At 39.5% G+C, this 25,146-nt stretch overlaps 1 protein-coding gene across 4 annotated transcripts in view; it reads left to right on the top strand.

Moving 5' to 3' along the window:
* The window catches only part of MLLT10 (MLLT10 histone lysine methyltransferase DOT1L cofactor), a 159,281-nt gene that overhangs the window by 41,573 nt on the left and 92,562 nt on the right, over positions 1-25,146 (top strand). For 2 of the 4 annotated variants that reach the window (XM_060248389.1, XM_060248388.1), the window contains exons 5-8: positions 1,686-1,795; positions 11,494-11,597; positions 12,111-12,204; positions 24,914-25,009. In XM_060248389.1, the coding sequence (XP_060104372.1) occupies positions 1,686-1,795; positions 11,494-11,597; positions 12,111-12,204; positions 24,914-25,009 (404 nt within the window). The remainder of the gene's footprint in view (positions 1-1,685; positions 1,796-11,493; positions 11,598-12,110; positions 12,205-24,913; positions 25,010-25,146) is intronic. The other 2 variants (XM_060248390.1, XM_060248391.1) reach the window with 2 other exon arrangements.

The following is a 25,146-nucleotide window of genomic DNA, read 5'->3' as shown; positions in this document are numbered from 1 at the left end:
GTGTTGCTTTTGTAGCATTAGATCTAAGCTAAATTCTTGTTCGTTCTATAGCTGCTTTTTGACACTACCACATTGTTTTTATATTTTAATTTCAGCTTCATTTTCATAACTGAATATTTATTGTTAGTGCTATGGATTTTAAATTGTTTTGATGGTAATTTTAGTTGTCATGTATTACAGGCTCCCTTGGTAACTATTTGGCTGAGAGTTAGAAGTCAAAATTAATTTAAATAATAATGGCAAGGCTTGATGTCCTAACTGTGCACAGTATTTTTGCCTTTATAGTATAATATTACTTTTATGTAGTTTTATGTCTGTAGTACATGTTGGAGGAGACAATGATGTTTGCATATAGAACGGGAGTCTGAAAGTGCAAAATACCATAAAGTATAAAATGGAAATGTGTTTGAAAATAATATTAGGAACACTTCCTGCAAATCTCTTCCTCTTCAAGGCTCCATGGCATGTTTTCCCACATGCTTGTGGACTCTTTTCTACTATATGTGGTGTTTGCTGTTGATAATACATCATGTAATGCATGATGTTTAAAGACATTAGTGGTGGGAATTCTACCAGCTTCATTGTAGCTACAGCTAAAATGTTATTGGTATAGACATGCTTTCAAGGAAAAAAAATGAAATAGGCTGTGCTTAGATTATCTCAAATTGGTAGGCTCCAGAACCTGTTTAGCACTATATTCAGTAATATCACGTGTTGGGCTTTATAGAGGATGGCAAGGGAGGGGGCAACTGGAGTGGCAGAAGATCGTTCCAGATGCAGAAGGCAGAAAGGTATGAAAACATAAGGAGTATCTAGGTTGTACAGGATGAGGTCCTAATTTCCAGTAGAAAACTGTAATTCTCCTTTGAAAATTCTGCTGCTTTTCATATTGGGAAATTGGTATATCAAACTGCCTGGGAATTCTCTTTACAAAGCAATCCAGGACATAATATGACCAGCACTTGAATAGCAAAGAAATTTTCAAGCTGAGCTATTTATGCAATGAAACAGTAGCAGACATGGTTAAATTGTTTCCTTCAGCAAGCACAAATTGGTGGCTCTCTTGGGAACCACAGAGAACCTGAAATTAGGCAGTTTCTTTTTCTGGGTCAAGAATCCCTGGAAATTGAAAGGAAAAAACAGAGAAAGTATATCGTACCTGTCTGAAAAATATTGTCAAAAGCTACTCTCAAAGGGTGAGAACAAAAAACTGTTTCATGATCTGAAATACTGTGATACTACATAGAAAGATACAAGTTATAGCATTGGATCTAATCAACACGGAAGAAGCAAAAATTCATTATTTCCTACAGGGAGATTTATAAGAAGAAAGCTGTATATGTTTCATTCTGCTCATATCAGATTCTGCTTTCAGTTACACACCTGTAAGCCTATTGATTTCAGTTGGGAAGATCTGGTTAAAGGATTTGATTTTTTAAAAATAACATTAATTTATACAGTTCTTTATAGATTTGTATGTAGCTCTTTGAAAATACTTTGCCATCTTATCGTGTTGCCGCATGCTGTCATGTGGTAAGGAACATATGACGGTTACTTATCTATGTTGTATTGAATAATTGAAAATACATGCAAATCATAAGGAAGGTTCTCTTTGTTACAGCTGAAAATATTCTATTTGCATTTTCAAAAAACATTAAAAATAAAATTCAATTAACTTTTTATAGGTTGGGCTCATGTGGTTTGTGCTCTGTACATTCCCGAGGTGCAGTTTGCTAATGTTTCTACAATGGAACCTATCGTGTTGCAGTCTGTCCCTCATGACCGTTATAATAAGGTATAATTATGTATTATGACTTGTTTTCTTGATATAACTTCATTATTTGATAAATGATGTTAAATATTTCAGACCTTTTTAAAACTGAGCATAATGTGCTTTGTGAATTTCTTGCACTGTTTCTTAAACATTCTACATGAAAGTAAAATTGTAATGTTCTTTTTTTAATGTCTTAAATTGATAGTGTGAACTAACTTTTTCCAGCATGGTGTTAAATGTTTTTAATGTCATCAAATAAGCTTCCAAATCACTCATAAAAGTACAGTATTTGTAACAGTTATCTCAGCTGCTGAACACAATGGGCGTTTTCTCACTGATCTTAATCGGCAGCGACGTCCCTCTTCACCGCGCAGGATCTGCACGGATTTCGCACCAATTGCTGCAGAGCACCCGGAAGAGCCGCAAAGTCCCGCAGCTTTTGCGGCGCAAATGGAAACTGGTTTTTGGCGGTTTCCATTTGCGCCGCAAAAGCCGCGGGACTTTGCGGCTCCTCCGGGTGCTCTGCAGCAATTGGTGCGAAATCCGCGCAGATCCTGCGCGGTGAAGAGGAACGTCGCTGCCTATTAAGGTCAGTGCGAAAACGCCCAATGATTAGTGAAAAGTTTCTTAGTAAAGTTTTATGTTAAATGCTAATTGAGAGTAGCTTTGGATCTTTCAATTTTTGTTGAGTCTTCAGTTTTCTGTGTTTCTCTTAACATGCTAGCATTCTTAGGCATTGTTCTTTGTTAAAGACATTGTAAGTTGTCTGGGCAAAATTTTTTGTAGTTGATACAGTCAATATGATAGCAGAAGCAAGCTGTCTAATTCTTGCTTTCTGCAACTCCCACAGACATATAATAGCCCTATGAAGAGGTAATATTTTGTTTGTATTGGGGACTGAGATAATATTTTCCTGGGGCCCTATAGAATTTGCATGTTGGAATATCATATTGCATGTAGAATATTTAATTAAGATACAATTAACTTTAAAAGTTTCACTGATGTGATATGTGGTCAGTGTTTCCTCCATGGTGCAGTTTGTAAATGTTTCTGGAGTGGTAGGGGCACAGGCAGAACATTCCAGTATTATCCCAATGCTGTGCCTTGCATTTAACTGAATGTTTGATTTAAGCTAAAGTAACATTTCATTCAGAGCTATACTGTGTTTATATGTGTAAGCTATTATTCATTTTAATTTGGAGACCAATTTAAGGAATTAGAGATCAGATTACACAAACACATTCTCTAGCCCTGATAAGGCATTGTTAGATGTGTGTTGTGGGGAGGACAAGCACAAACCTGAAATTCATTCCCTCTGTTATCACATTAATTTTCTCACCGGCAAAGTGACATCTGACAAGGTTTTATGTTTATCTTAATTCTGTTTTTAATTTCTCTTACAGGTATATTTAACTTTGTCAGATGCCAGATGTATTGATGAATGGGCCATAGAAATTACCTCCTCCTAGGTCAGAATTAAAAAGAGCCATGAAATGAGTTCTTTGAACATAAGAGGACATTAGATGAGATTTTTTTTCAAACAGCAGTCCCCTACATTACATGGCAAACTGCTTTTGAAACTTTAGCAGAGCTTCAAAAGCAGTTATGTATAAAAAGAAAAAGAAAAAACCCCCAAAACTATATGACTGATGTAGTCACTTGATTGAGCCTTGGGAACATTTGCTGTCTTTCTCATAGTTTCTTGTGCTTCCTCACAGATTCACATTTTGTTGTGTTTTAGTTGTTCAGTTATATGGTTTTTTTCCTAGTGAATTTCATCTAACTCGGTGCCTTTAAAATAATTCATATTGTTCTTATTTTATATCACCCCTCTGTGCATCTTCTTTTCCTGTATCCAAGTTTACTTAAAAGATTTGTAAATTCACAAAAATCCATGCATTTAGCATTGTCACTTCTTTACATATCTCAACATAAGCCTGCCTCTAAATTTATACAGTATTTTGACTACTTCTATCAAATATTTGTGTGTGCGTGTGATAAGAGAGAAAAGCTGCATCTTTTCCTCTCAGATATCAGGGTCAGTTACAACATTCTTCATGCAGTGGCTGAGGTGGGGGAGAAGGCATGTGAACAAGTGTTGCTTCATATAAAGGTTCAAGGTGGGAGGCAAGAGTACAGGTTACTATCTTCAGGCAGTCTTCAAATAGTTTCACTACTGTTTGTTCCAAAATCTTTTATGTAGGTCTGGGAAAGATCAAAGAGAAATTTGATATAGTTGGCGGTGTGACATTGTCTGTACATTCAAAGTCTCTTAAATGTTGCTTAGAAATCATGTACTTTGGCCTATATGTGGTATATGCACATTAATATAGGAAGCATATTGTTATGTAGTAGTTGTCCTTTACATATATTGTTTATATGCATGGTAATTAGCATTAAGACATCTTTGTTAACTGGCTTTGAAATAATATTTGCTCATAGTATTGATCTTCTGATTAGTAAGTTGGCCCAGTCCCATGTGATAGGGTTGCCAGTCTCCAGGTGGGGCCTGGAGCTCTCCTGCTTTTACAACTGATCTCCAGTTGGCAGAGATCAGTTCTTCTAGAGAAAATGGCTGATTTGAGGTGTTGACTTTATGACATCGTACTATTCTGAGACGCTTCCCCTCCACAAACCCTGCCCTCTCCTGGATCCATCCCCAAAGTCTCCAGTCATTTTCCAACGCAGACCTGGCAACACAATTACTGTAAGCATGGTCAGTTTACAAGCATCTGGATTGGGGCTGATGTGGATGATCCAGAGACTCAAGTGTGTGGCATCCTTATGGTTTTACAAAAGTTGTTAGTAAATGGAAGCTGGTGTCTGAAGAAATGTTACATGCATGTGATTTTTCAAGAATATTTAAAACAAACAGGGACCTACAAGGACTTGTGCTCATATTCCCTTCCCCCTCTGTTTCCTGTTTCTTCCCTGAAAACCCCCATAGCCTATCCCTTTTTCCTACTTCTTTCCCTCCTTCCCACCCATCAGTCAGCCTACCTTTATCTGCCTCCCTGTCTTCAGCTTTCCTTCCTTCCCTCCCCTTGGCAACTTTTACCCAGGAGGTGCAGTGGGAAACCTGCACACTTTCTTCTGTATTCCCTTCCCTACACTATTTCCTCTTTCCCTATTTCTGGCAACTCCCAAATCCTCCCTTCTTCCTTTTCACACACCCACCATCCTACCTTTTGTACACCTGCTTTTTTCATCTATATTTATTTACTTAATTCATACTGTTCTCTACAATGTGGACCCAGAGCTCATTTTTCTTCTCCTCAGTTTTATCCTCACAGCAATCCCCTGAGATAAATTAGTTTCAGTGTGTGAATGGCCCAAGGTCACCCAGTCAGCTTCCATGGCAGAATGAGGCTTCAAATGTGGGTCTCCCAAATCCTAGTCTGAAACTCTTAACCACTGTACCATACTGGCTTTGTGGGATGGCTCTGTTGAACAGTAGCAAGCAGTCATGTGTAGATAAGTCATACAGGTTGGGTTGTAGAAACTTGTCCAGTTGTTGCTGTCAGGGCTGGCTCCAGTGAGTCCTCCCTCAAAAGTCAAAACAATAACATCATTAAAGAGTCAACATTTGAATCACTTTTTCAGTCAGTTTCCAACCCAGAGACAGCAAAGTCTCATGAATCCAATTCAGTTTCTTAATATGATTGTTTGTATTCAGGATTGATGAAGTTGAAGCAGTTTCGACTTTGAGAAAGGGTAAGCACCAAAATGGGTTCAAGCCGGTTGCCTATCAGTCGGATCTTCTGAGTGGAGTCAGACTTGACAGGTGATATATGCAAAAAAGGGAGGACATTTATGTCTTTCCAACATCAGGAATAGGTGGACTTTACTTGTGGAGTTGAATTTGGCAAGGAGTTTTTGTGCACAGGAAAGGACTGACTTTATAACATTAAGAACATGACTGGGATTTTGTACATGATAATTCTGTGATTTATTGGCAGATCTGCCCATTTTCAGTATGGTGCTTAAGCAAGTAGGTAGAAACTCAGCTCCAGATGTTTCTGGATAATATCGATTATCTGGACTCTTTGAAATCTGCTTATTCTCCATATTTGATGGTTTTGGCCAGGCCTCCCTATTAGCTTTTCTGGACCTTTCAGTAGTTTTTAATGCTGTTAACTATGGTATCCTTCTTCCATCTGATTGGGATGGAATTGGAAGTACATACTGTTTTGCAGTGGCTCTTAGGTCTCTGGATATCAGAAGATGGTGCCGGAAATCTCCTTTTCTGTACTTTGGCCTTTGGCTTGTGGAGTCCTGCCAGGCTTTCATCTTTTCCCCCATACTATTTAGTATTTATACAAAACCACCGGGATAAGTTTTTGGAGATGTGGATTTCAGTGCTACCAATATGCAAACAGTACATGATTATTTTCCTTTCAATCAAATTCTGAAGAGGCAGTGAAAACCATTACTTGGTGTTTGGAGACAGCGAAAGGCAGGAAGTGGTCAATATGTAAAGAGAGGAAAATAAAACAAGATGGAAGTACTGTTGGTTGAAACGGAAGCAATGTGGGATTAAATTTTACAGTGTTTGCTGACTTGGGTTGTATCTGGTTTGCATATTGTGAATGTTCCTGATCATGGCCTTTCTTAACCGGAAGCAGGTTACTGAGAATTTCTAGGAGCATATTTTACCCCTTTGGGCAGTTTGCCAGCTGGAGCCATTACTAGAATGCTTGGGTACATTCAAAATCACTCAGGCCTTGGTTAACATCCAAGGATTACTAAACTGTAGGTAGAACTGGAACTGCCTTTCAAGAATGGCTGGAAATTCCAGTTGATGTAATAGCAAAATGTAATAGCAAGGAAGCCATTATCATGTCGATATTATTCCAGAGCTTTATCTGCTACACCGAGTGCCAGTTTGTTTCCGGGCTCAGTTCAACGTGCCTGTGTTGATCTTTACAGTCCTAAATCACATAAGTTCAGAGTACTTGAATAGCTGCCTCTGCCTGTGAGTTAAGTTTCTATTGTTCCTTAAGGCCTTTAGTGGTTTTGCTCCTTGACCTCTTGGTGTTACTGTTAACTGTGTTAATTTTATTGCTCATCAGCTGTTGTTGATGTATATGAGAGTGGATATCAATTTGATCTACTGCTTTTTAAAAAAATAAATTGCTTTGAATTGTGGGCAAGGGCAGTCTTAGTGATTTTCTGGGCCTGAGCAAAAGCCCAGATTGGGACCAAAGTATCATTGGCCCAAGCATACCCCCCACAGGAATCAAGGAGGTGGTGTTCCTTGCCCCATGGAAGGCTGGTAGGAGCCACCAGCTGAAAGTTGGCTGCTTGAGCTCCAGACGGGATGGACACCCATCTGGCAGCAGCTGCAGGAGCCTGCTGTTTGTTGTGGCAGGAGCCGTGACTGGTTACTCCTCCTCCCCCAAGTGTAGCCTTAGGCAGCTGCCCTGGTTGTCAGTTGGCTAAGAACACCCCACTTGTGGGATGTTTTCTCTTATTGCCATTGTTTTTATTAACTGGCTCAAGAATAGTTGAAGCTTTGTGAGCAATGTAGGAAAACTAAGGACTGAAAAATTTAGTGGGAAAAGGTCCCAGGAAGTAGGGAAGCCACAGGGCAAGGCATACAAAAAAAGAAGCTAAAAGAAGGGTGTTAACATTACTACTAATAATATGAGATTGGATTTAAATCCTGCCTTTTACTCCTGGTTAATGGAACTGGTTAATGGATGCTTGGGAACAGGTAGAAATGGCAGCTGGAACAAATCAGTGGTAGCTGGAAATCTGCAGGCCTATGATCTGGATAAGTCAAAATAGAGCATTGTGGACGAATAAGTCAGAATAAACCATTGTGCACCAATAAGTCAGGCAGTGACAGGCTTGCCAGATTCAGTGGCTTAGAGCCTTCTTGTACTGTTACATGTTGCTTAGAAATTCTACAAGCAAGGGCTTTTTCCTGGAGTAAGGTTGGTTCCTGGTGAAATACTTTCTTCTGCATAATTACTAGAGATGTAAGGTGCCTCCTGAAGGTGTTGGATTTTGGATTTATAATGGGCAAGTGGTAGGGTTTTACCAACTAACTTGCACTCATCAGCCATAGCAAAATGTGAAAAATTGATTTTGGGCTGAGATACTCCAAGCAGGACTCTGTGGCAATCATCCCTAAATTCCTGCCTCTCCTCCAGGGTTCTGAACCAGTCTTGGTGATTTTGACTTCATGGAAATCCAAGTCATTGTCAGCCAGTCAGAGCCTATAGAACTCAACTGGATGGGAGGGGATCAGCCAGCTTCAGCTAAAGAAGGGTAAAGAAAAACTTTTTACCTTTTGATAAGGAGGAAACCTGTGAAGAGAAGGGGGAATAATGTCCCTTCAGGGTGGATTTAATTTACTTGAGACTAATATACAATTGAAATGAGAAGTTTTTCTTTTGAGACTAATGGACAGGCAGCTAGAAAAAGCACTCATGAACTTTATTTCTATATATGACAACAGCAGCAAGACTATTATATAGACAAAATTGAAAAAGTTCAGCATTACCCACAACAGAGGAATGGTTGGTGAAATGATGAAACTTGCAGAGATGGCTAAATCAATTATTTGGTTAGAGAAAAGACATCATCTAAATTTATTGTTTACAGGAAACCCCTTAAAGACTTTTTGTATAAAAACAAGAAAAAAATGAAATGATTTGTGGATTTGATGATTAAGGAGAGAAATTAGATAATAGGAAAAAGAGAGCTATTCCTTTTGTAACTATAAAGTAAGTGTTAAGTTTGTAACATATTTGTTGTGGAGAAAATTGAAAGTTACTTCTTTTTATTGTTTATATATTTTTTCATCTTTTCTTCTTTCTTTGTTCTTTTCTTTCTTTGTTTTCTTTAACTTTGTATTTCTTTCTTGTTAATTATTGTAAAAATTCTTAATAAAAATCGCTTTTTAAACATTTACTTAAGAGACAGTTTTACTCCCTATATATTGAAGTCATCCACACATATTTATCTTATTAAATATTTTTTTTTTCTGTTAAAGACATCTTTGTTCATTATCTCCATTTGTGTCTTGTCTGTTGAGTCAAATATCTAAGAAAGTGATCTCTATGTTCCTCACACATAAGTACAGATTAGATCTAACAGGTTTCCAGATAAGAAACCTTTAGGGTAGCTTACATGCTACCAATCTTTATTTTAAAGCTTATGTCACCCTTTATATGTGATTGTGGGCAGTTGAGGTTTAAAGAATCAGTAGAGAGGCCAGAATGTGGAGGCTGGGCATTCTTCAGTCCACCAGGCAGGCAGTTGCTTCAGATCTCTCCCCCACCCCATACACATACACTGCCACTACTGACTGTAGTTGGAAAATATGGAATGGCATTGGTATGTGGTAGTACTACTTCACTATCTTGCATTGCTGCTTTAAGTCCATAACTGGGGCCTAATTTCTACTCTAGGGTACTTTTTGTGTGTGTTGTCAAGTCACAGCTGACTTATGGCGACCTGGCAGGGTTTTCAAGGCTAGAGACATTCGGAGATGCTTTGCCATTGCCTACCTCCACATCACAACACTGGTATTTCTTGAAGGTCTCCCATCCAAATACTAGTCTGGGTCAACCCTTCTTAGCTTCTGAGATCTGATGACATCAGACTAGTCTTGGATGTTCAGGTCAAGTTAGGCCACTAGTGAAGTTATAATATGTATTTTCAGAAATACTTAAATGGTTATTTATTGTATTCCCACTCAAGAACAATCCTAGCAATGACACTGTTGTCTCATCCTATAGCTGCCCTATAACATTTGGAAAACACTCAAGAGCCATTGAGTGGTAAGAGTGTCAAACTACAGTTCGAGAGGCCCATGTTCATATCCTCTCTGCCAGGGAAGCTTGCTAGGTGAGCCAGTCACACACGCTTAACCTATGTTACAGGGTTGATATGAGATTAAAATGGAGGAGAGGAGGATTATATAAGCCACTTTGGGGGTCACTATTGGGAAGAAAGGTGGTGTATAAATGAAGTAAATAAAATGTACTGCTTGAAATATGAAAGGGCTTTGTTCATATTATGGTCATGTACAATCAGTGCGCACAGAAGAGGAAGTAAATTGCTGAAAAGGCAAGATGTGTTTTATATTTACATAGTTTGTTTCAGAAGTCTTTATAGGAGAATGGATTAGCATATGGAATTGCAGAGACCTTTATGTGAGGAAATTTGCTGATGGAGAGTGATTACTGGGGTTTATTGAAAGGGTAAGAAACATACAGAAGAGCATGAAGGAGTGAGAGTCTGTTGTTAGAAAGGCACAGGCAATATATGGTTAGTATAGGAATTCAGATTGCTTTGGTTAGCAGAAAACATGATTACATTAAACATCTCATAACGTGAAAAAATGGGATGCTAACTAAATGTTGCGTAGGGTTTTGCAAAGTGATAATATTCTAAAGCAACTTGGTCCCCCTCCCCAAACTTGTAAATGTTACAAGTAAACCTCAGCTGGTAGCCCTTTCTTTCTCCAAATATATGTCTTACTTTTTAAGTTAAAGAGCTATAGGTGTTGCAAATTTGTCCAAGTGGAAGCTGACAACTGTGAATTTTATAAGAGTCATCTTACTTCAGGAATACATCAAGTTGCTTCATACTTCTGAGATCTTGTTTTTAAATTATGGTAATGGTTAGTTTTTGTCCTGTATTTTATCAGTCTGAGGCAATAGAGATTGGGATAAAAAGCTGTATTTTCATTTTTGTTGTGGTAGCTCCTGTGATTGTTGACCTGCTTCTGGGATCTGCAGATTGGCCCTTATATAATGCTAACAGACAGAGGGAATTTCTTACTTCCATTATTTTGTAGCCTTAGTAGCATGTTGTGAGCAGTGTTTCCTCTAAGCTGAGTTAGCATGAGCTAGCTCACAGATTTTTAGCCTCTAGCTCACACATTTTTTTCTTAGTTCAGGAAGGATGACCCCCAAAGTGCAACAATTTATGCAGTTGCTCACAACTTTAATGCCAGGAGCTTACAGAATTTTTGCTCACAAGATTCTGCAGCTTAGAGGGAACATTGGTTGTGAGACATGCAAAAAAAAAAATTAAGGGAAAAGTGCTTAGCTTTAAAAAGGTAAAGGTAGTCCCCTGTGCAAGCACCAGTCATTTCTGACTCTGGGGTGATGTCACGTCATGACGTTTTCACCGCAAACTTTTTACGGGGTGGTTTGCTGTTGCGTTCCCTAGTCATCTACACTTCCCGCACCCCCCCCCCCAGCAAGCTGGGTACTCAATTTACCAACCTCGGAAGGATGGAAGACTGAGTCAGACTTAAGCCAGCTACCTAAACCCAGCTTCTACTGGGATCATGGTTAGCTTTGCCTGCTAGAAATAACTGTGCTTGTACATCTGGATTTTGTATGCCACTGTTGTCTATTGGCAGTCTTTCATAGTATCAGGAGCTAGAATATCCCCAGCAAAAAGGAAGCACAGCCAAGACTGAAGAGGAAGTATTTACTGATGATAGCTGAGAACAAGTCATCATAAGAAAATGTTTCTTCTCTTTCTAATAAATACTGCTCAGGCCAGTAAATAGAAATACTGATACTTCCAAAGAAAACTGGAAAAATCACTGCTGAAGTTAGAGCATCTTATAATTTATGTTTTTCCTACTCATTAAGAGGAACTGGTTATTCCTTTTGTTTTTGTTGCAAGTTTGAATTAACAAAATGAGCAGAAACTATACTAAACTGCTATCTTATTTTTCTCCATAGACATGTTATATATGTGATGAGCAAGGCAGAGAAAGTAAAGCAGCCACTGGTGCTTGCATGACTTGTAACAAGCATGGATGTCGCCAGGCTTTCCATGTAACATGGTAAGTATAAACTCTAGTGGAGGGGTGGCCAACAGTAGCTCTCCAGATGTTTTTTGCCTACAGCCCCAGCCATTGGCCATGCTGACTGGGGCTGATGGGAGTTGTAGGCAAAAAACATCTGGAGAGCTACCGTTGGCCATCCCTGCTCTAGTGCAAAGAACATACTTTATCCTGTTATGATGTAGTCATATTACCCTGGGAGATGTGACCATTTAATATGTTGTGACAGTTTTATGCTTAAAATATTTGAACTTTTCTTATGGCTTTATGTTAGTTGGGACATCTTACTATGTTATTATCTCTAGAGTTCTGTATGACTGGTACAGTTTTGAAGTACAGTTTCAGTTATTGAACTGTACTAGAAAGAATTCCCCCAAAGTACTGGACACTAAGCGAGCTCCAGTTATAGTAAAAGATTTATGTTTATATTTTCAACTGCATTAATAATCTAATTTAAACATACTTAAGGATGGCTTGTTTTATGACTCCTTTTTCTATCCTGTTGTTTCTTAGTGCACAGTTTGCAGGACTTCTTTGTGAAGAAGAAGGTAATGGTGCAGATAATGTCCAGTATTGTGGTTACTGTAAATACCATTTCAGTAAGCTGGTAAGAATCTGTTGAATTCAGTATTTCTGATACAGTACTATGTTTTATATCATGTGAGTTTAACAGTTGGCATGCTGTCGAAAAATTAAGAGTTGCATATTCTTAATACTGGATAAAATTTAATCTTGTGATCAGAATGAATGATGTCTGAAGCAGAATACATTATTTTTGTTGCTGTCTTCATTCCACTGCAGACACCTACAGTGTCTGCTATTACTGAGGGGCCCCTGATCCTCAAGGGACTAAATGGGCTGCAGTGGGAGGGCAGAGTTGGGCAAGCTTCATTCCAAAAATAAAGTCCTTTGGATCCACCCCTTTGTCTTTTGAGTCAGTAAATATTCATACGTGACATTAAGGGCAGTCAGGTGATGTTGCTGTATTGATAACAGCAAATTTGACTTTCAAGTTTTGTCCCATAGTAAGTTTATAGGACACCTTTAATTATGGGAATGGCTTGAACACTGAGAATGTTAATGTAACAAAATCTTTGCCTAACTACATGATGCAAACTACAGTTTTGTGTTGGACTGCATAATGGAAAAATTAAACCTGCCTTTCTGGATCAGACTGAACTTTGTCTAGGCTAGCATTCTGATAGCAGCTGCGGCCAGCCAGATATCCCAGGAATAGTTAAACAGTTCTAGCTTTTATACTGTTCTCCATCAACATGGAACATTCCATCTCTAGAAGGATAACATTTGCAATTCAGGCAAAAAGTTAAAATGATAGGTCTGTATCCCCAAATATCCATTTAAATAGAGCTGGTACTACATTGGCAGCCTTCCAATCCTCTGCTGAGAATACTCGTTTTATTTATTAATTTGATTTCTACCCTGTCCTTTCTGCAAGTGGACTCAGTGGGTTATGACATATGTGAGAATAAATCAGTTAGAACCTAAAAATTGATATCTTAAGACCACAAAATGATGACAAGATGGCAATCTAAAAATGCCACATCCTAGCTCCGTTCATTTTAAAAGTTATAAGGTGTGATAAATGGATTCCCAGGTTGTTTAGGTCCCTGCCAATACCAATCCGATGGTCCATTTGGGACAGGTAATTTAAGCAGAAGGGGCCAAAGTAATATGTAGACGTCTATCGACCTAAACTAAAAGACTGATGAAAAAACTCTGTAAAGGATTCTTCAGGGCCCTGATCTCTATTGGGGCTTATTCCACCAGGTCAGAGCCAGGGCTGGAAATGCTGTGGCCCTAGATGAGGCCAGGCAGATGTCTTTGGTTTTGTTTTAAATTACACGTTGTTAAAAGGTGACCTATTTCTTATTAGGTTCTGTGAAGAATGCCATCTTGATCTGATGACTTTGGTACTTGAATTCATTTCTAAAACATCATCCTTAGTCACTTTATCTTGGTCTGATTCTTTTGCTGGCCTCCTGAAGACCATGAATTGCTTTAAAAATTTATGCAAAGAATGTATTTAATTCCTCTACAAATTCTCTGTCATTCCTTTATCATCCAGCTGTCACACTTTTCTTTGACTTGTTTCCTGTTTCTAATGCTCTTAAACTAATACTAAACAATTATTTATTGTTCAAAATGTTGGGGTTTTTTTTAAAAAAAAATCTCTTAAGTTTTGCATTAGTTGCATTTGGTTTGCCAAAGAATGCTTGTTAGCCCCCCTCCCCCCCTTTTCAGGCATTTTAAAATAAGTATTCTTACAGCTGGCTATTAATTTTTTTTTGCTGTATTTATAGTCTATCTTTTTTGCTGAGTCTTTAACTATGGTGATGTTCTTGTAGGCTTGTCATGTTTTGTCTAATCCATTGTATGCACTGAGCTTCTGCTATAGTAGAATTAAATGGCTTCCAAGCTTCCTGAAGAAGCATGATTCTCCAGACTTCATTAACTAGTTATATAATTTATGAGAAATTCTCCATGTTAAAACTGAATTTGACTGTGTTTGAGTTTCTGGTCAAGATTTTATGTTTGTTGGATTGTATCTAATGGCAATTTTGTACTGTTGGAAGGGCATTTCCACTGCTGGAGAAAGGGGGTTTCTGCAGATTCCCTTCTTCCATTGTGGACTCTGCAGTAAGTGGGGCAAGGTGGGAGGGGGGTGGCAGGAAATTTCTATTCTATAACTGCTTCATTTGTGGTTCTTGCTGGTTGTGTTGGAAGTTATCTCGCTGTGAACTGGCCGTGTTTGAATCTTGTATCAGAGTCAGAAACGTATTACTTCTTAGGATTAAATCAAAAGATGACTCTTTAGGTTCCAGAAGTGATTGTTCCAAGCTGTAGTCATTTATTGTACTTAGCAATGATGCAGATTTATGTTTATCCTGTCATTTGGGAAGTAATTGAAGTCCCCTGCTCCATTTTCTACTTTAATTATGCATGATTTTTTTCCTAAATCTTGAAGTCAATTCACTACTACACCCCATACATTTGACTTTTGCCCTTTCTGTGGATTTATACCTGTGGGTAACCACTGTCATTGACTTTTCTATGTTTTCCTAGGTTTTCGATATGCTAAGTACATCTATATTTTCTTTTAGGTACAAGCTTTCTAATTAATCCATTTCATACTCTTTTATGAGCAACTTTGAACAGATTTTAAATGCCAGCATTCTCAAGTGGAGCAAGTCCCTTTGTTTTTAGATGAGCTGCAGAAGCACAGAATGATTCTGGATAACTTAATTTGTAAATAAAAGTTGAATACTAGTGATTCTCCTTTCCCCCAAGGAATTCAGGTCTTAAACATGGGATTTCTTACATTGAGACCATGAGCCATCATAGTAAGATTGTGATTATTATCCTCTTTTCTTTGTTGCTCTAAAATAACATTGATTCTTGGCTCAAGGTTTCTGATTCATTCTGATTTACCCTTGCTGTCACTATAATTCCTTGTGACATGTCTCCTTCTCTTTGAGATGTATTTGTTTATTGCCTACCAACACCTGCAAATCTAGCTTATGAGCATAGGTAGCTTTGTTCATTTACCATTTCTTGATCTGTTTGTGGGAAATGAATTGGAATGGCAGTTCAGTTTTGTGATGCTTGCCTCCTCTTTAGAACAAGCATCTCTTGTCATCAGTAAATGGTGACAATTATAGTAGTGGCTACCTGAAGTGCTAGGGTAGTTTCTTGTTTGTTTACCAGTACCAAAAATGAGCATTTTATTTTATTTTTTCTGATTCTCTTCCCCTCCCCTCATGAAAGCTCTAGCACATGAAGCTGTCTTATACTGAATCAGACCCTTGGTCCATCAAAGTTATTATTGTCTACTCAGACTGGCAGCAGCTCTCCAGGGCCTTAGTCTGGGGTGTTTCACATTACCTCCTACTCAATCCTTTTAACTGGAGTTTCCAAGGATTGAACCTGGCACCTTCTGCTTGCCAAACAGATGTTTTGCCAGTAAGCCAACCCCACCCCCCTTTTAGAATAATTCTCCATTTATGTTGTGTCAGTGTATTAAACTGTTCTTCTTTAAGCCATAGCATGTTTTACATCCCATGTATTAAAGGTTTTCTGATACCTTTTGCATATGCATTCCAGTGCAGTGTCAAATTATGGATTTTTCATTGTATCTTGGTTTGTATCATCTACTAGTTCTCTGCAAGTTACCTTTCTTATATAGTTATCCCCAGCAATCCAGTTTCTTCTTAAAAGAACCTTGGGACAATTTGCTAACTTATTCATAAATGCTACTTTTTAAAATTCAGGTTCATTCTTTTGTCTAAATAGGCATAGTTAGGGCTGCCAACTAGACTGGAAAAAATGTCTTGTCTCTTTTAATAGAAGTTTAATGTGATGTTTCTTACTTCCATGCTATGAGAAGCATCAGCTGACTGTTTCCATATGTTAAACCTCTATTAAAGGAACAGGACTCAGACTGTTTGGCAATCCTATGTGTAGCTCCACTGTTTTAGTTCTTCAGTAGTTTAGTAATACCTTGCATTGACAGGAAAATAAGACAAGTATTAACTTACAAAATTATAATATAGTTTAATTATTGTATAGGCATGGTAGTTTAAATCTGCATAGCTGTGATCATGGAAGTGTCTTCTAAAGTAGTATTTGGGTTAGTAAAGATAATAAGTGCCTTCCCAGCATGTGTGCATGTCTGTCTCAATATGATCAGGTCTATGCCAAGTGATCATAACTTTTTAATAAATGTAAGTACAACAATGTTTATTGGAACAAAGTTTGAGTCCAGTGGTATCTTTAAGACCAACAAAGGTTTTATTCAAGATATAAGCTTTTGTGTGCGAGCTCACTTCTTCAGATACAGTCTGAGAAACTCTATTGGGTTGTTTTCAAAAACACAGACAAACACTAGCTTGGCCTGAGTCTGGCATGTAAACTTTTCTGCTATGAAATATGTTAAATTGTATCAGTCCATTGATTCTTTCTGGTGAGAGCCATGTATTCCTTGAGCTCTTCAGGTTTAATTGTGAGACCCTTATACATACAATTTCTATTTCCTTCTCAACGCAAATATATCCTCCTTCATTCCCTTGTACTTCTGGATTATCTCTCAGCAGCAGCTACATTGCTAGCACAACAAGCAATATGGATGGGGACTATCCTTGACATACAGTCTGGAGGTGATTTTCCGTCTGCTTTTAGCCCGAGGGCCTGATATATATGGACCACCTGAGTGCCATCTTTACTAGACTTAGATGTAAGCAGTCTTATGGACTCCCCCTCAGTTTTGGAAGCATTGTTCTTTTTCAGCATGTTATTAAATAATTGAATCTGATGTGGACTGAGAATGAGAAGCATATAAAACCCTGATGGAAGTCCACCAGGTTATGGGACTTTGTTGCCCTTAAGGTCAATAAGTATCTTATGAATCTGAGCATTAGAAATTGAAGGATTTCAATATCACTTTAAACTGAAAAGAAAATTTGGAAAATCTATCTTATTTAGATAAATTTTGATCTCTTCTTTTGCAGCAAATACAATAGAAATCAGCAAATCTTTGAGAGATATGAAAGTGCAATTATATTAACTTCATTTTCACCATAAATAAATAAAATGAATTTGAGTACAGCTTATGCTTCAGTCTGTTTGCCGAAACTCTACTAACTTTATTATCATCATCATATAAATAATCTGGTACAGGGCTCATTTTGTATCAGGAGTTCCTTTGCATATTAGGCCGCACACCCCTGATGTAGCCAGTCCGCCAAGAGTTTACTGAGTCTTATTACAGGGCCTACTTTAAGCTCTTGGAGGATTGGCTACATCAGGGGTGTACAGCCTTATATGCAAAGGAGCTCCTGATACAAAATGAGCCCTGGGTTTGTATATACTAGTACTTTTGGTGATTTGTTGGGTTTTAGTAGTTGGTTCTTTCTTTTGAGCTATAAGAAGCTGATAAATGCTGAATTTTTCCTAGGTGCTTTATGAATTTCATCACATCCTTAATATTACCTTCAAAGTTCTTGTTCTCTGATTTAAGATGAGGCACCTTACTTTATGCATTATGCCTTTGAGGACAGCTTTAACAGTGTAATAGCTGCTAAGTATTGAGATGTTAGGCCATATGCTACTCAGGAAATTCTGAAATGGCTTGCTTGATTTGTTCTACATATTCTCTGTTTAATGTCAGCTGTTAAGCATCTAATCTTGATTGAACAATGCATCTTCTCTTGGAGCAATTTTTTTATTTATTTTAATAGTCTGACTAGTATGTAAGCCCAATGTCAGCCCCATGGAACACAGGGCAATATGTGCAAAGGAAAATACATAATCACTCTTAGTACAAAAATTGAAATCTAAGAAAGGAAGTATATTGTTTTCCAAGTTTTTATGCCTCCTGCATATGTCAGGCAGCCCAGTCATTTGAAGAAATTGAACAGAAAAAAAATGTTTCTTGTACTAAACCATATTGTTCAGGGGGTTTAATCAGTTTGATCAACTGTTTACCATATTAAAATACCTCTTAGCAATTAACTATCCTTTTGAGAGAGATTTAATTACTTTGTACAGCTCCTCCAGGAAGGGGCCTTGACTAATATGAGGGGCATAAATGGAATCAAATGTCACTTCTTCTTGACCTAAAAATCCTCTGACAAAGATAAACATCTCTCATAAAGAAAAATGTTTGACAAGCCCAATGCCCAGTCCCTTGAATTTAGATGTACTGTGCAAGCTAAGAACTGTTGTCCACATCTTATTACAAGCAGACTGTCACACATGGATTTGTGATGAGTTTACTGCAAGACTTTGAGTCTGAAATTAGGGCTCTTTGTAGCTCTTTGTTTTTATGTACAGATTCCAACTATTAACATTATGTCCTTTTGATAACCGATTGATTTGTATAAATTGCATAATAGTTTCAGTGACCTCACAAGACAATCACTCCTGTACCGCCACGACTCACCTCAGTCTACCCATAATGAAAATAACAAACATTGAAGACAGTAAGCAAGACCCCCTCCCCAAGGCTGGAAATGCCATGATGCAGTTTATTTATATATGTTGAACAAAGCAGGAGTCAAGTTGTACCTTTAAGACCAACCAATTTTTATTTAGAACGTGAGCTTTCATGTGCTCTTAAGCACACTTCATCAGACGAGGAATCTAGCACAGTGAGCAAAGCCATACATAGCTGAGCAGAGCCATCCTTAGCTGGTAGTCAGTGGCCCAGAATGCAACATGGTACAGATTTAAGAACCAATGACAGTGAAGTAAAATTATCTGGTAGGCGGTGGTTTAGAATGTAAAATGGTACAATGACAGAATAGTAAAATTAACAAATTGAGCAAACCTTTGATTGGAGTAGCATGATCATGCGAAAGCAACATGCTCATGCTACTCAGATCAAAGGTTTGCTCAATTTGTTAATTTTACTATTCTTTCATTGTACCATTTTACATTCTAAACCACCGCCTACCAGATAATTTTACTTCACTGTCATTGGTTCTTAAATCTGTACCATGTTGCATTCTGGGCCACTGCCTACCAGCTATGTATGGCTCTGCTCAGCTATGTGTGGCTTTGCTCACTGTGCTGGATTCCTTGTCTGATAAAGTGTGCTTAAGAGCGCATGAAAGCTTATGTTCTAAATAAAAATTGGTTGGTCTTAAAGGTGAAACTTGACTCCTGCTTTGTTCAACTGCTTCAGACCAACACGGCTGCCTGCTTGGATCTATTTATATATGCGTTGGGATGGAGGTATGAAGGAGACAAACTCTATTAAACTTCCTGCAGAACAGTACAGAAAAACAACCTGGTGGTTCTACTGAGATGAATGCCTGCTGTGTTTGAATTCCTAAACTGAGAAGGTAGTAATCATTCCCCACCCCAACTATGGGTGCACAAACTATCACAACACATGTTGCAAATCATAGAATCATAAAGTTGGAAGGGACCTTTAACTGTAGTCCAACCCTCTGCACAATGTAGGAAATTCGCAAATACCTTCCCCCACACATATCCCCAATGACCCCTGCTTCATGTCAAGAGGATGGCAAAAACCTCCAGAATCCCTGGCCATACTGGCCTAGAGAAAAATTGCTGACTGACCCCCAAAGTGTCAATCTACATTTCCCTGGGCATGTAAGAAAGGGCCACAAGAATTAAGCGCTGATGCAACCCTTCCTGCCCTCCTTCTCATGATCTGCCTAATTCACAGAATCTGCATTGCTGTCGGATAGCCATCTCGCCTCTGTTTAGAAACCTTCAAGGAAGGACAACCCATCACCTTCAAAAAAGCCTATTCCACTGAGGAACAGTTTTGACTGTCAGGACGTTCTTCCTAATGTTGAGCCAGAAACTCTTTTGATCTAATTTCAACCCGTTGGTTTTGGTCCGATCTTCTGTGGCAACAGAAAACAATTCTGCACCATCCTATTTCAAGTACTGGAAGATGGTGATCATATTACCTCTCAGTTGTCTCCTCTCCTGTCTAAACATACCCAGATCCTTCAACCTTTCCTCATATGACTTGGTTTCCAGACTCCTCACCATATTCATTGCCCTCCTCTGGACACATTCCAGTTTGCCTATATCCTTCTTAAATTGTGGTGCCCAAAACTGAACTCAGTACTCTAGGTGACGTCTAACCAGAGCAGATACCATCATTTCACTTGATCTGGACACTGTACTTCTGTTGATACAGCCCAAAATCACATTTGCCTTTTTAGCCACTACATCACACTGCTGACTCACGTTCAGTGTACAGTCCACTAAGACTCCTAGATCCTTTCGAAGACAAGTCTCCTCCATCCTATAATGATACATTGGATTTTTATACCTAAATGCAGCACTTTAATTTATACCCATTAAAATTTATTTTATTTGTTTTTAGCCCCATTTCCAGTTTGCCAAGATCATCCTGTATCCTGTCTCTGTTTTCTACTGTATTTGCGACCCCTCCCAATTTAGTATCATATGCAGTTTTAATAAGCATTCCCTCTATTCCTTCATCCAAATCATTTATAAAGATGTTCCATAAAGTTATGCATTTAGGTAGGAAAAATCCAATGCATGGTAATAGGATGGGAGAGACTTGTCTTAGCAGTAGTATGTGCGAAAAGGATCTAGGGCAGGGTTTCCCAAACTTTCCCCCCTCGTAACCTGGTTATTTTACACTTCTCCTTCATGGTCCACTAAAATTTGGGGGTGGAGCCAGGAGACTTTGGGGGTGGAGCCAGGAGACAGGAAATGATGTACAAACAAGCCTAAAACTTGCAGTATTTTGTTTAGGAAAGGTAAGAGAATAGTGGTATTTTGCAATGCAATTTTAAAAATAAAACATAAAGAAAAAGCAAAAGAATCACAGCAGAAAACTAAAAATATAAAATGCTCTCAGCCTGGGAAAACATAAAATGGCAGCCTGGGAAAACATGAAATGGCAGGGCATTTCAAGCTTCTCTCCCCGCCCCCCAAGGAAGGAAGATGGCAGCGATGGGGAAACATGAAATAGCAGGGCATTTCAAGCTTCTTCCCCCCCACCCCACTCTATTCAGATTAGCAATGGGAAGGAAGGAAGGAAGGAAGGAAGGAAGGAAGGAAGGAAGGAAGGAAGGAAGGAAGGAAGGAAGGAAGGAAGGAAGGAAGGAAACGGGAAAAGACAGACAGACACAGACTGACAATGAGACAGACACAGACTGACAATGAGACAGACAATGAGAGAGAGAATGTGAATAATATGACATGGCGGCACTGGGGAAACATGAAATAGCAGGGCATTTCAAGCTTCTCCTCCCCTTCCAACCCCGCTGTACTCAGATTAGCATAGAAAGGAAGGGGGGAAAAGACTGACAGAGGGAAATAGAGAGAGGAAGGAGAGTGGGAAATAAAGCAAATAGGGGAAAAAGATTGATAGAGAGATTGAATGAAAGAGAGGGAAGGAACAAGGGCGAGAGAGTTGGAAACAGAGAAAAAGAAAAAAGAGAAAGGAAATAGGGAGGAAAACAGGGAAGGAGTGAAAGAAAGGAGCAAAAAGAAGAAAGAACAAAAGAAAAATGGAAAAAAACTTTTAAACGGCTGACTCTGGCCAGGGGGAAGTCAGGCCAAGTTCAACCCGCCCCCCCGCCACGCCATCGCACCGGCCCCTGCGCTTCTTCCTCCCTCCCCCAGCCTAGGTCAATTTCGGGTTGTGTAAAGCCCTGCATCCCCCTCCCCCACCGACCACCTCGTCAGCGTGGGGAAATGGTGCACTCCCAGCGCTGATTCACCACTCAGGTCGGCCGGCGGCAGATGGAAGGAATGGCTTCCGAAAAGGGCGCCTGGATGGGAAGGAAGTGTGGGGGTGGGAACAGTTGCAGTGCTCCTTTCGGAAGTCTTTCCTTCCATCTGCTGCTGGCCTGCCTGAGTGGTGAATCAGAGCTGGGAGCGTGCTGTCCCCCCCCCCCCGCTGACAAGGTGGTTGGCGGGGGAGGGGGATGGAGGGCTTTACACAGCCCGAAATTGACCTGGGCTGGAGAAAGGAGGGAGGGAGGAGACATGGGGGCCAGCACAATGCCGTGGGGGAGGCGCAGGGGGGACATTGGCAAAAGGCCTCGCGACTCGGGATTGAGACCCTGCCGCCCCGGTGCCAGGTCGCGACCCTGCCATTGGGAAACACTGATCTAGGAGTCTTAGTGGACCATACGCTGAACATGAGTCAACAGTGTGATGTGGTGGCTAAAAAGGTAAATGCAATTTTGGGCGGTATCAACAGTAGAAGAAGACTGCAGATTTATACACCGCCCTTCTCTTTGTAAGCCACTCTAAGTCTCTGATTCAATCTCCTACATCTTCCCCCCCACGCCTCCCCCCCCCACGCCTCCCCCCCACGCCTCCCCCCCACGCCTCCCCCCCACGCCTCCCCCCCCACGCCTCCCCCCCCACGCCTCCCCCCCCACGCCTCCCCCCCCACGTGTGCGCAGAATAAGTGAAATGGTCCAAGAGGATTTTGTGGTCCAAGAGGCTCAGGAGGCCTTGGGAAAGTTGCGGGGGTGGAGGGGGGTTAACAATGAAGTCAGTGTGATGTCATTTGTGTGTGCACGCTTTGTGTGTGTGAAAAAAAGAAGAGGGGAGTGGAGAAGAATGTTTCCACCTAGGGGCACAGACACCCCTAGCACTGGGCCTGCCTGGAGTACTGTGTTCAGTTCTCGGCACCACATTTTAAGAAGGATATAGACAACCTGAAACAAGTTCAGAGGAGGGCGATGAAGATGGCGAGGGGTCTGGAGACAAAGTCCTATGAAGAAAGGTTGAAGGAGCTGGGGATGTTTAGCCTGGGGAGGAGGTGACTGAGAGGTGATATGATCACCATCTTCAAGTACTTGAAGGGCTGTCCTCTAGAGGATGGCGTGGAATTGTTTTCTGCGGCCCCAGAAGGTAGGACCAGACCTAATGAATTGAAATTAAATCAAAAGAGTTTCCAGTTCAATGTTAGGAAGAACTTCCTGACCGTTAGAGTGATTTCTCAGTGGAACAGATTTCCTCAGGAGGTGCTGGACTCTCCTTCCTTGGAGGTTTTTAAACAGAGGTTAGATCTGACTGCAATGAAGATCCTGTGAATTTAGGGGGAAGTATTTGTGAGTTTTCTGCATTGTGCAGGGGGTTGGACTAGATGACCCTGGAGGACCCTTCCAACTCTATGATTCTGTGTTAAACAAAACAGGTCCCAGGACAGATCCTTGAGGCATTCCACTTGTCACTCTTCTCCAAGAGGATGAGGAACCATTCACAAGCACTCTTTGGGTGTGATCTGTCAACTAGTTACAGATCCACCTAACAGTAACCAACTTGTCAACAAGGATAGTATGTGGAACCTTATCAAAAGCCTTGCTGAAATCAAGATAAACTATGTCTACAGCATTCCCCCGTTCCAGCAAGGTAGTAACTTTCTCAGAAAAGGAGATTGGGTTAGCTTGACATGACTTGTTGTTGAGAAACCCATGCTGGCTCTTAGTAATCACACTGAAAAAGCAGAAAGCTCGCGGCTAAATTACTGCAAATATTAAATGTATTTCTACACATACAAAACCCCTTTACAACAATTCATCAAAAATCTATCAAAAAATACTCTAATTGCATACGCAATTGCACAATATAATGCTGACCCGAGAGGAAATTGACACCTAAAAGTGCCGCTCCATTTGCCGAATGTGCATCTTCCCATGTTTTTAAAGAGCTAAAACTCTGTTTTCCATACACTATCATATGGAGTCCATGTATTCTCTTGAATTGTCTCTGAATTAATAAATTTCAAATGTCCCAAAGATGAAAATCTCAAGCGCAACGGTGGACCGGTAAACAAACCGTTTGCTAGACGAATGCTTCATAAGGCACTACTCCAATAGATGGAACCAACAGTAATGCAATCACAGTGATTTATCAAGTCAGTGCTGGCGCTCCTGGAAGCTACACTGACTCAATAAATGTGTCTACTTTTCATTCAGAATTTTGGACACTTGCCGGTGATTTGGTCTAGACTTTTTATAAATTGCAATTTATGTTAAGGTGTGATTATTTAGAAATTCTTTTCTTATCAACTATAGAATAGACATTTTCCATATTTTACTCTTTCTCTAGTTCAGAGGTAGGGAACTCCTGGCATGTGTGCTGTGCAGACAGTGACACATCAAACAATTTTGCTTGGTACCCAGGATTAGATCTCAGCAGAAGCAGTTTGAGGCACTGGCAACACTATATTGGGACAAACAATGCGGGAGCAGGCAACTAGCATAGGTTGTGCCTGTTTTTGTGTCCTGTACCCATGCAACCACCAGCTGGGTCCAAGGCACATCCCTGAGATTCTGCCTGTGCCACTGGGGCTTAGCTTGTCCTGAGACTATCTGTCCATGTACAGTCCCAGTTCCCCTTTTCATGTTCGTTTGCTGGCACACCAACATCACAGGTAGAATGTGCATTTTTTTTGCATTGGGTAGAAAAGGTTGCCTACCCCAGATCTAGCTGTTCTTAAGTGAGAACATTTATAGAACAAATCTACATGTTAACTCTTTAAGCTAGAAAGTTATAACATGTAAAACTGATGAGCATTTCTCAGCATACACATATGATGTAAAATTATGCTTTTGAATATACAATGACATTTTTACAAATGCTGGTAGTATTGAAAGGTGTTTGATCCCTGTTTTTTCAGTATTTTTTTAGACTGTATTTTAATTAGTTTTTAGATAAATTCATGTATTTTTATTTTGAGTCACAAGGCAATTGTCAGGTCTAGTTTAGATGGCTGTTATCTATAGTCATTTACATAAGTATATATTTTCTCTTTTTAGAAAAAGAGCAAACGAGCATCTAATAGGTCATATGATCAAAGTTTAAGTGATTCTTCCTCTCACTCTCAGGATAAGCACCATGAGAAGGAGAAAAAAGTAAGTGGATATGTTACATAACACATCTGCTTTGTAGTATTAGCACCTTCAAAATGTTTCATCAGAAATTATTAAATGTATGGGTATGTTTGGTTTCTGAAATGTGGGGAACAGCTGTATTAACATTGTATGCATGT

Source organism: Heteronotia binoei, chromosome 10 (genome assembly GCF_032191835.1).
Source record: "Heteronotia binoei isolate CCM8104 ecotype False Entrance Well chromosome 10, APGP_CSIRO_Hbin_v1, whole genome shotgun sequence".
In the NCBI taxonomy this organism is placed as follows: domain Eukaryota; kingdom Metazoa; phylum Chordata; class Lepidosauria; order Squamata; family Gekkonidae; genus Heteronotia; species Heteronotia binoei.
The sequence above is the reverse complement of the archived record's forward strand: the minus strand, read 5'-3'. Positions and strand labels throughout refer to the sequence as shown.